Genomic DNA, 11,818 nt, shown 5'->3' on the forward strand with positions numbered 1-11,818 from the left:
CTCTTATCCCTCTCCCTTCCTCTCTGTAAAAAATCAATAAAATATATTTTAAAAAAATGGGTTTAGTTTCTTTTTGTGCAGATCTGTTAGTCTAACCTGCTGCACAACCTCCACTCTCCTCAGATCCCTTAAGAGGTTGAAAACCTGTCATTTTGAAGAGCTCTGCTTCCATTCTGGGTGTGTGTGGGGAGGGGTGGGGGGGGTGAAGAGGCTATTCTTGGCCTTGTCCTAGGCCAGCTCTCAATGGAAGTGTTCACTTTAGAGAGTATTCATTTCCCTTCTCCATTAAATGTTTTCAATTATTAGAAAAAGAAGGCATATATTGTTTAAAAGTCAAATTCTTTGACTGTTTTATAGATCTTACTCATCCGTATTTGTCCTCCTTCATTTTAGGAATGTCTCGAGGTAAATCAATGATCAGCTCCCTCAGTATCATGGGGGGAAGCAGTGGACCCCCTTATGACCGAGCTCATGTCACAGGAGCCTCATCAAGTAGCTCTTCAAGCACCAAAGGCACTTACTTCCCTGCAGTAAGTAGTCTGGTTTCCTTCATTTCACTTTGAATGCTAAGAACAGAGGATCTCAGATTTTTAACTCAGTTAAATGTGGGTGCTCAGTGATGGTAATGTAAAAAGGTTTTTAGTATAGGAGTCAGGCATATAAGGTTCAAAGAAGGCTTTATCATCACCATGCAAGCACTTGTAAATCTTTATGTTGGCTGTGTAGTAAACAGCATATTTGAAAGCACTGGACATTACTTTCTGTGTAGGTAAAAGAAACTCCTGAGAGGCCTCAGCACCTTCATTTATCTCATGACCTCCCAAAAGAGGAAGCACGTGGTATTTCTCCTAAGTCAGTAATTTTTCTTTAAACAATTATAATTTGAAAAAAACAACAACAATCAAAACCCAGCTCGCCGAAGCCGGTTTGGCTCAGTGGATAGAGCGTCGGCCTGTGGACTGAAAGGTCCCAGGTTCGATTCCGGTCAAGGGCATGTACCTTGGTTGCGGGCACATCCCCAGTGGGAGATGTGCAGGAGGCAGCTGATCGATGTTTCTCTCTCATCGATGTTTCTAACTCTCTTTCTCTCTCCCTTCCTCTCTGTAAAAAATCAATAAAATATATTTAAAAAAAAAAAAACCCAGCTCTACTGAACTTAAACCAGTGACTTTTAGATTATAGACTTTCTTCTCATCACCTTGAGCTGGTTAGCCATGATGAAACTGTGTCGTAAGGAGTGGAGAGCCACAAACCTAAGGTCACTTCTTTGCAGAGGAAGGATTGTGCTAATAGTGTAATGGGAACGAATACGAGTAGAGATGGAAGAAGAGAAGTTGAAAGAAAGTTTGATAGTCTCTGTCTGGGATGGACCATTGTTATTTTAATAATTTCATTATTTTTCCTTTTAGATTTTGAACCCTCCGCCATCCCCAGCCACAGAGCGATCACATTACACTATGGAATTTGGTTATTCTTCAAACAGTCCTTCCACTCATAGGTCCTACAGGTAATACACCTCCTCCTCTAACACAGATAGAGGTATTTATTAGAAGGATGGGGTATTCTAATACCTCGGGCTTGATGTAGCACCAAGTGAGTAGATGATGGTCACAGAGAGACTAGGCCTCTTGTCTTGGTAATGCTGACACTGCCCCTGTCACAGATTCTTTTCTTTCAGGGCATTATACAGTGTTTAAAAGAGAGTCACAAATGCTGGCTTTTAGAATAACAGTATAGCCCTCAATGCTTTGCAATATTCTAAGGAAAAGTTACCTATCAAAATGACTGATTTCGAAATAGGTTACTGCTCGGGTTAGGTTTGATAGAAAGTCTAAGGATATGAAGTATTGGAATAAAACTCCACATGGTTCAGAGAGTTGAGAGCGCTCTAAAACAGCAGGGTTATTAAGAGCACAGAATTTGAGAGAAGCTTCTGTTCAGCCCTTGCTTACATGTGTTATTATGACCTGAAATGAGGTATTTCTCATACAATTGCATGAAATAGGTCACAACTCATTAAGAGGGGGAGTGTGCCTTTGAGCTGATCTGTAGAACATAGTGAGCAGGTTAAGCATGAGTATTAGAGTGTTGCCCTACTTGTCTCTCTTATTTGAAAGGCCAACAGTCAAGAGCTTGATATTCTTTGTTTAAACACTCAGTGCCCGGTATTTAATGTCAGTCCTCAAGTGCCTGTTATCTTCTAGATAAGGTGTTTCCTAGTATTCCAGTCAAATTGCCCTGAAGTAGCTGCATAGATGTGTGGAAATCAAATGGAAACTTGTTGTAGTACCTCATTCAGAATTCTCAGTTCAGTTAATAGATAATGGCTATTTGAGATAGGCTTGACACTGAACTGAATGTTGCTTTTCCTGCCACAAGTTTGTTTTTAAAAAGCTAAAATAAAAAAAACAGTGGAAAAAATATCCTCGCGTGAGGGTTAACAAATAAATTAAAAGCCAAAATAGAAAGGCAGAAACCTGAAAATTGAAAAAAAAAGAAAGGCCTAAATATTTATTTTAAATCTTTAATTTCTTTAAATTGAATAAAAAACTGTTTGATTATAATGAACATAATTACATCAAAACCAGTTCTTATTTAATAATTTCCCACATCTCAAATTAAGGCCAGTTTGTTTCTTCTGAGTGAAACTTATCATTTGTTGAGATTTTTGTCTAAACTGGAACTTGAAAGAATTTTGTTAATTCTGTTTCCTTCCTTTCCCTGTTTTTTCCCCATGAAAATGGAAGTATTGGGCTTTTTAAATGTTGAGCCAAGAAATTTTATCAAGGCTCTTTTATCTGGACAGAAAGATAAGACCTAAAAAATACTATGACATCATGTTAATATTGGTAGTAAAAAAAAAAAGCTTGAGAAAACCTGCTCAGCAGGTTATGTGACACTTGGTCTTCTGGCAACCTTCTCTTTTGAGGCAAGTCCTAATGCTCTCAGATGGTTTGTATCCTGGGATATAATCTGTGGTACTCTCTATCACTAGGTATTTTGTGGATTGTTACTTCAGTTTTGCACTTGTTCTTGCCCCTCTGTTGCAGTTACTGTATTTGATGAGAAAGCATATAAGATTAACTTTTATATATTTAGAATATAAGAAGTTGCAGGTAGAAATAGAAATGATAGAAAAACTAGCACGTTAAGTCAGCTCTTATTTTTACTAGTATGATCCTCTCTTTTCAATGCCTTTTTCTTTAGTTAGTCATGCTACAAACTTTATTAACGACTATAGATTATTTAAAAAGGTAAGAAGTAAGTTATGTCAAATACATATTAAAAGTTCACTGGTCCTCTATGGGTATTTAGAATTTATCATTTTGATGTTGAGGTAAAGCTGCTCTTATGACCATACGCTTGTCTTTTGGAGAATCAAAACCTTCTCTGAAACCACAGCAGTTTCCCTTTGCTGATAAGAACAGTAATGGGATAGATATGCCCCTTAGGCTGTCTATAATATTCAGTCTGGCTTGTACAGTATTTGATTTTTAAAGAGAGAATGAAGTCTTCAGACATCACTAAATTATTCATCAGGTAAATTATAGAGCAGTTGAAGAATGTTGAAGGAACATACACACTTTTAAGTAGTATAAAGCGTGTGAAGACCCACCCTGGCTGGCATGGCTCAGTTGGTTGGGGTCATCCCCTGCACCAAAATGTTGCAGGCTCGATTCCCTGTTAGGGTACATGTCCCGGTTGAGGGTTCAATCCTTGGTAGGGGGCGTGTAAGACCGATCGGTGTTTTCGCGCTCAGATCAGTGTCTCTCTCTCTACCTCTCCCTTCCTCCCTCTCTAAAAGTCAATAAAAATATATATTTTTAAAAAAGTGTGAAGACCCATTCTTCTTACAGACCATGCAGAAATTGGTGAGGCTCACTATATCTAAAGGCTGAATGTATAACTGACAGATTTCCAAAAATAACCATTATGTACAACTTTGAATAGTTCTTTTTTATTTCTTTATCCAGTTTAATGTAAAGCTATAAGAGCACATCCAGGGTCTAGATTGAGTTTATCTGTGCATTTCCATCCTGTTCATTTTCAATTGCCTCTAATCACATTGTATTTTCAAATATAAAATACATGCTACCTTCCACTTCCAATCTGCCTTTGAAAATTACCTCCTGGTCTGTGCAAATTTAGATTGTAGTTTATTATCTTCAATGTGAAGTTTACATCTAATACCTCTGTATTTTGATAGGGAAAGCCACTTTTCCATAAAACTAACTCTTCTCTTGGTTTTCTCCCTATACCAGCTACAGGCCATACAGTTACCGGCACTTTGCACCCCCAACCACACCCTGCAGCACAGATGTTTGTGACAGTGACTATGCTCCCAGCCGGAGAATGACCTCAGTGGCAACAGCCAAGGGCTACACTAGTGACTTGAACTATGACTCAGAGCCTGTGCCCCCACCTCCCACACCCCGAAGCCAATACTTGTCAGCAGAAGAGAACTATGAAAGCTGCCCACCTTCACCATACACAGAGAGGAGCTACTCTCATCACCTCTACCCTCCGCCACCCTCTCCCTGTACAGACTCCTCCTGAGGAGGGGCCCTCCTCCTCTGACTGCCTCCAATGCAAACATGTACATACAGATTTGGTTGAGATCTGGAGGGGGGGAGGGAGATACTAGAGAAGGATGAGGCAGACCATGTACAGTTAAAAATTATAAATGGGGTAGGGAATACTGGAGATATTTGTACAGAAGAAAAGAATATTTATATATTTTCGTAAAACAGCAAATTTGCTGCTTGTGCCATAAAAATTTGTATAAAAATAAATTTGTACTAAAAGTTTTATTTTTGCAAACTAAATACACAAAGCATGCCTTAAACCCAGTGAAGTGACTGAGTACAAGGAAACAGGAATAATAAAGGCATCAGTGACCAGGAATGTCTGGGCTTTATTGATACCAAAAATAAAAGTAGAAGAAGAAAAATTTAAGTCCATTTTAGAGCAGCTTGGAAGTAGCCAGATTGCCTTCATGTTTACTAGCACTTGAGGGCCTACAAGTATAAGAAATCACGAAAGAAAATGGAATTAATATTAACTTGGGACATAGGACTTTGTCTTCTCTAGAACCCAGCAGTTTTAGTGAGGAAAACAGATACAAAAATCCAATCTGGGTGTTGCTGTTGTAGGAAGATCAGTTGTCTGGTGAGATGCTGTGGGGCTGATTGTGTGTGCAGCCTCCTGGCCCTCCCTCAGAATCCACACTCGCCTCTCAGAATTTCTCCTCTAGGGGTTTTCACCCTGCTTGCTCCCCCAGCAGCTCTGTAGGCTGTTTGCCAAGATACCATGATTTATTCAAAGCTTGTTATCTGAAGATTGATTAAATGGAATTTTCTAAATTAAGGTTTTATTTTAATATTTATACTCGCTCCACTCTCCTGTAGGCTCAGCTCTTCAATTTGACTGCTGTTTGTGCATAATGATCAAAGGTTAGACATATTATTGCTCCTCTTCTAAGATTGTTTTAATGCTCATTAAACTGTCTTTTTACAACACATATAGGCAACGTTTAAGAATTACAAATTTAACCGTATGTTTTTGTTGTAAGTTGATCATATATCCTTGCAGTACTTTCAGCATGTAATATCACAGTATAAAATCATTTATATATATATTTTTCCTACTAAAATATTAAAATATGTTCTGGTTAGAGACAATCTATATAAAAGGAGAATGTTTTGTTATCATTAGGGTTTCCCGTTAGTAACTGTTCATGACATTTTTGTGTTCTTTAGGCCAATTTTTCTCAGAATGATGTCTGCATACATACCTCTTCTAACGTGTGACATGAGTTTAATATCTTTCTTGTTACCTAATGTGAATATTAGATTTTTTTCAAATTATCTAAATTATCCTTATAATCACCTCTTATATATATATATATGAGTGTGTGTTCTCTCTTATCCCATTACGGATTAAGATGATTTAACAAATTTAACAATACGGATTAAATGAGAAGGCAAACTATTAACTTCTCAGCCGTCAGAACTCGGTGGAGAGGATACTGGAAGGCTCTCTGTAACCTGCCTGGCCTGCATGGTACGGGCTGCTGCACCCCCAGCTGTCAGGGCTGAGCTGTGGAACGATTCTAGCGCTGCGTTGCCACCTTGCCAGAAGTTAGTTTCCTGCTTTACACGTGTTTCCAGCATTTCTCTGCTAAAATTGAATGTGTTTTTAAACTAATGTATTTTTTACCTTAGCAAATGTTGGCCGTTTATTGCTGAATGGTTTTTTTTAAATTCAGTCTTGCTGAGAGGCCTCTCTGGATTTAAGGGCCCAACGAAAAACAATGGAAGAAAGGATTCAGAATATCAGCAAGGGTGAAGTAATTCTTTAAGCAATTAAAAAATGCCTAAGTAAACTTTTTCAAGAGAAAAAAACGTGGTTTCAGAATACTGGTTAGATTGCTGGGGACACCTTATAAGAATCCGTGCGCCTTGTAAGAATCCTGTGCACTTGATTTTGCATCTGAATAAATGGTGATCCAGCAGTGTCTTGCATCTCAGTCAGCAAGTGTAACTCTACCTGTGAAAGGAACAGTGTGCTCACAGCCCAACAGAATGGACACAGAGGTGCATTTTGTGACATACCGCGGGCACTTGATGCTTAAATGAAGATGGAAAGGTTAGCAATAACTGGGTATCAATTAGAATTTGAGAATTCTATATGTTTACATTTTTTAATGTGCATCTTTATCTGGTGGGCTTCCCATGTGGAAACTTGCACTATAATGAACTAAGAAGAATATTGCCTTGTTGTATCTCAGTCCAAGTGCTTGTACTGCGATGGCAATGGCCTCTTCTTGCAAAATGCTAATTTGTGTGCCAATTTGAAATTATTTGAAGGCAGTTCAGCTTAATCTCAGAATCCTCTTTCTGGGGTAGTTGAGATGGATTTTTAATGTTTTGGGGAGTACCTTTAAAATGAGAGAATTGTCAGAATTCAGGAAGGATTTATTGGCCCTCAGGTTAAATGGACAGTTAAGCTTAAGTAAACTTTCTTGATTATTAAACACAAGAGCTTTAATTAGAAAAACTAAGGAAAAAAAAAAAAACCACACAAATCATGACAGCACAAATTGGGAGAAAAAAAAATCAAAAAGGGTTTTTAATTTGATGTATTGTGAGATTCATCATCCATGAGTGGAGAATAAATAAAATTTCATTAGATTCCTTAAATTAAAAAGTATTTATTTTGAACATGTCTTAAAGTATGCCCACTTACTGATATGTTTAGAATTATCTGAGAAATTAATTTTAGCAGAGCATACGTTCAGTGCACTATAGTAAGCTGTTCCGCATCAACATGGTCTTTTATGACCGTGAACTTTTCTAACTTTGAACTTGGCTCCTGCAGAGCCCTGGTCTTCTGAACAGTGGTCTGAGGAGTTTTGCTCTGAACCGTTAATACATTTAACAACTATTCTAAATGGATGTTATGTATTTAGAAATCTAGTACCGGAGGATAAGTCAGAGCGGGGTGGTTTGAGCAGTAAAATTTCAGGATGTTTGAGGATTGCATTTGTTCATTTAAAAATTCTCTTAAGTCAATAATTTGTATAGGGCCAACTCATTCAATATTAGGATATAAAAATAGCCTCCATTTTTATTGGGTAGCAATTAGTTTTGGGGGAAAAGCCCATTTCCTGTAAAGGCCCATTAATGAAGAATACTTCAGGTACAGTTAGTAGCTGCAGCTTACCTGGGCTATTAATAAACTGTGTATATTTATGTGCCCTGATACCAGTAATCATGGTAGACATTGTTTACTTCTGGTACTAGAGGGACTTTCCTGAAGCTCCTCTGCGATAGATGTACTGCTGCTGTTCCCTGTCTAGTCCTGTGTCTAGATTAGATGCTTTTCATGCAGTTTTAAAATTGTTTTATCTCTTGCCACTCCATTGGTTTGCATGCTATAAGATCTGCATATTGGTTACCATTTCACATCTAACAAAATTCAGAAACAGAAATCTTGGGCTTTTCAAACCCCAAATATGTCATGCTTTATTAAGTTACATAGTGTGGACTGTGGATATGAGTATGTAAATATTAGCTGACAAATATTTGGACATCTACAAATGAGACTGTACACTAGGTGTAGACATTAACTGAGTCATGAAGTTTATAATCAAATTTGTTTAAAACACGTTCTCAGAATTTTTAAACTAAAGAAATTTAATTTTATTTGGTATTACTTTCCTTATCCCAAGCCTAAAATGAGCAGAGAGAAATAACAAATGATTTTAGAAAGTACTGGTGCATTGTGGTTTCTGTCTTCTGGAATGGCATCATTTCATAATAGTCTGAAAAGTTAGCTCTTGAAATTTTCAATGTTTTAGACAGAATTTGGACCTAAAATATGTCATTTTACATTTATAATTTTGAAATATTATTAATTTTGAGTATTGTAAATTTATATGCTCAGGATATTTATCTTAATTCTGTGTTTTATTAAACTAAAACTACATGAGTAGGGGGGGGAGGTAGATTTTTTTTTAGGGTAATCTAGATTATTTAGAGCAGCGGTTCTCAACCTATGGGTCGCGACCCCTTTGGGGGTCGAACGACCCTTTCACAGGGGTCGCCTACGACCATCGGAAAACACATATATAATTACATATTTTTTTGTGATTAATCACTATGTTTTAATTATGTTCAATTTGTAACAATGAAAATACATCCTGCATATCAGATATTTACATTACGATTCATAACAGTAGCAAAATTACAGTTATGAAGTAGCAACGAAAATAATTTTATGGTTGGGGGTCACCACAACATGAGGAACTTTATTAAAGGGTCGCGGCATTAGGAAGGTTGAGAACCACTGATATAGAGTGAAATTACTATCCTCACCCTTCTTCAGTGCAGGTACACTTCACTCTGTATCTGTTTTTTGTAAGGCATTCTTAAACCATGAAGTTAACCGCTGAAAGAAATATTCATGACTTTACAGATAGAATTATAAACTAACCATATAGAACTAACAAAAACTTTTCCCCCCGCCATTAGTTAGGATTTGCCTAAAAGTTACCACCAAACAATTATAGAGAACTGCTTTTGCTTAACTGTCCATTCTTTTTAAAATTAAATATAATCAGGGTAGGGATGCATATATATGTATGTGAATATGTATATATGACCATTCCTTTAATATGGGTATTAAAAGGAAAATAAAGCAAAGAGAGTCTGATTAAATGTAATGTTACGTGAAATTAAGTATCTGGGGTTAGTGACAAAAATTTAGAGTAAAGAGGATACTGAGAAGCTTGAGCTGGACTAGCCTTATTTGCAAGTGAAGGATCTGGTGCTGCTTTCAGATGTTTATCCTTTATGTGTTTTAAATTTTTTCTTAAGCTTTAATCTTCGTTTTGTCTTAAAGTCAGCTGGTGTTTCTTGTCCATGGACTTTGGTACGATGGTGCTTTGCAAGGATGTATTTATATATTTTAATGGCCAACATTTGGTCAGCCCTTGTCCACTATTCAGTTCCCCCTTTTTGTAAAATAAGTGCTTTAATTGTAAACTGTATAAAGATACCTTGTATAAATCCCCCTTTTGATTATTACAATAAGCTGAGTTGTAACAAATGAAATGTTGATTTTTATAATAAAACAGTGGAAAATAAAAGTGTTTCTTTTCAGCAAGAAATTAAAACCAGCTGCTTGGGCTTTGCTGTGATACACAACCATTGTGTTTCAGACACACCAAAACCCACCTTTATTTTTATTTCAAATGAAATACAACCTTATTAGTCAGTGATTGAGCTCAAATAGGTGATTAATGGAAACCAAGTTTTAATATAAAGGTCTTTCCTTAGTAGATACTTTCACATCAGAGAGCTTACCTTGGCTTCTTCTTTTTTTTAATCCTCACCCAAGGATATTTTTTTCCCATTGATCTTTAGAGAGAGAGAGTGGGAAGGAGGGAGGAGGGTAAGAGAGAGAGAAAGAGAGAAACATCGATGTGAGAGAAACTCATCTACTGGTTGCCCACTGGTTGCCTCCCCCATGTTACTGGACTCAGACCTGGGATGGAACCTGCAACCAAAGTACGTGCCCTTGACCAGGAATTGAACCCTAGACCCTCAGTCCATGGGCCAACACACTAACCACTGAGCCAAACCGGCAAGGGCTACCTAGCTTCTTTGCTAACCCCTCGTATTCTTTATTCTGGTGAGGGATTCTTTTAGCTTTTATATATCTCATAAAGTCGTGATTTCACCTTCCTTCTTAAAACATCTTTTTGTTGGGTATAGAATTCTGTGTTGACAATCTTTTTTCTCTTGATGCTTTAAAGATGATACATTTTATTCTGTCTTCTATTGTTTCACAAGAAAAGTTTGCTATCATTTTGTTTGTTTTTGAATGTGTAATGTGCTTTTTTTCTCTGGCTACTTTCAAGATTTTTTGTAATCACTGATTTTGAGCAACTTGTGATGTGCCTTACTGTAGTTTTCTATATGTGTTTTTTTTGTGTGTGTGTGTGGTTAGCATTCATTGAGTTTCTTGGTTCTGTGAGCTTATAGTTTTCATCAGATTTCGAAATTTTTAATTCCAGTTACACATATATTGGCTGGTAGAAGTCAGTCCACATTTCACTATTGCTTTGTTTTTTCTTCCTCCAGTCTTATTTCTCTCTTTTGTCTTTGAATTTACTTTTCTGTTCTCCTACGATGTGTAGTTGCTGTTAACCCAGTCTGGTCAACTTTTTTCATTTCTTCTCCAATAGTTTGATTTAAATCATATTTATAATTTCTGTGTGGACTTCAGAAGTTCAGTCTTTCCTTTGACTTATTGAGCATATGGAATATTAATAGTTTTAATGCTCTTGTCTAGCAATTCTATCGGTTGTATCATTTCCAGGGTGCCATTTCTTGATTTTTCTCATTATTGGTCTCATTTTTTTATTGTGATTTTTCAATCGGATGCCTGACATTGGCAATGTTATGTTAAGTATTGGATATTTTTGTGATCCTATAAGGATTCTTGAGCTATATTCTGGAAGACAGCTAGGTTACTTGGTAACAGTTTAATCTTTTTGGTTCTTGCTCTTCACCTTTGTTGGGCAGAACCAGAAGTATGTTTAGTTTAGGGCTAATTTTTTCCCCCATTACTGAGGCAAAATTCTTCTGAGTATTTTACCTATTGCCATACAAATTTTGAGGTTTTTCCATTCTGGATAGTGGAAATAGACACTGCTCCCAAACCTGTGTGAGTTTTGAGTGGTCTCTTAATATTTTCAGATGTTCTTTTTCAAAGCCTTGGGTAATGTCTTTATATGCATGGGTTACTCAGTATTCACCTGAAAATTTGAGACCTATCTAGATCTCTGAAGCTTTTTGTGCAATTCTCTTCTCTCCATTATTTGCCCTGCAAACTTTAGCTGCCTTGGCCTTCCTGGACTCCTAGGCACTATTTTCTCTATTCAGGGAGATTGCTGAGCCCTGTGTGGGTTCCCCTCCTTCCAGCATAGCCTGAACATTCTTTACCTGCAGTATTCTCGGGCAAGCAAGCATAGGCCTCACTGTTCTCATCTCTCAGGGACCAGTTCTTCATTGCCTGATACACAATGTCTTAGAAACTATTCTTTCATTTCTTTCATATATTTTGGGTTTTTTTTTAATTTTTTGTCCTAAGCAGGAGATTAAATTCAGTTACTATTCATTTTAGTGGGAAGCTGTAGACGATATTGGAACACTTGAAGAGCTTGTTGAAACTACATATGCCATAGGCCATACTCCAATTTTACTGATTTACAGGACACAGCAGTAAGGCTAGGATATGATTCTGCAAT

At 37.0% G+C, this 11,818-nt stretch overlaps 1 protein-coding gene across 1 annotated transcript in view; it reads left to right on the forward strand.

Annotated features, from left to right (window-relative positions):
* Positions 1 to 8,177, forward strand: part of LRP6 (low density lipoprotein receptor-related protein 6) — a 134,965-nt gene extending 126,788 nt beyond the window's left edge. The window contains exons 21-23 of the mRNA XM_014540204.1: positions 394 to 530; positions 1,410 to 1,507; positions 4,263 to 8,177. Of these exons, the coding sequence (XP_014395690.1) occupies positions 394 to 530; positions 1,410 to 1,507; positions 4,263 to 4,557 (530 nt within the window). The 3' untranslated portion in view covers positions 4,558 to 8,177. The remainder of the gene's footprint in view (positions 1 to 393; positions 531 to 1,409; positions 1,508 to 4,262) is intronic.
* The last annotated feature ends 3,641 nt before the right edge of the window (positions 8,178 to 11,818 follow it).

The sequence above is a fragment of the Myotis brandtii genome, unplaced genomic scaffold, assembly GCF_000412655.1.
Source record: "Myotis brandtii unplaced genomic scaffold, ASM41265v1 scaffold237, whole genome shotgun sequence".
Lineage (NCBI taxonomy): Eukaryota > Metazoa > Chordata > Mammalia > Chiroptera > Vespertilionidae > Myotis > Myotis brandtii.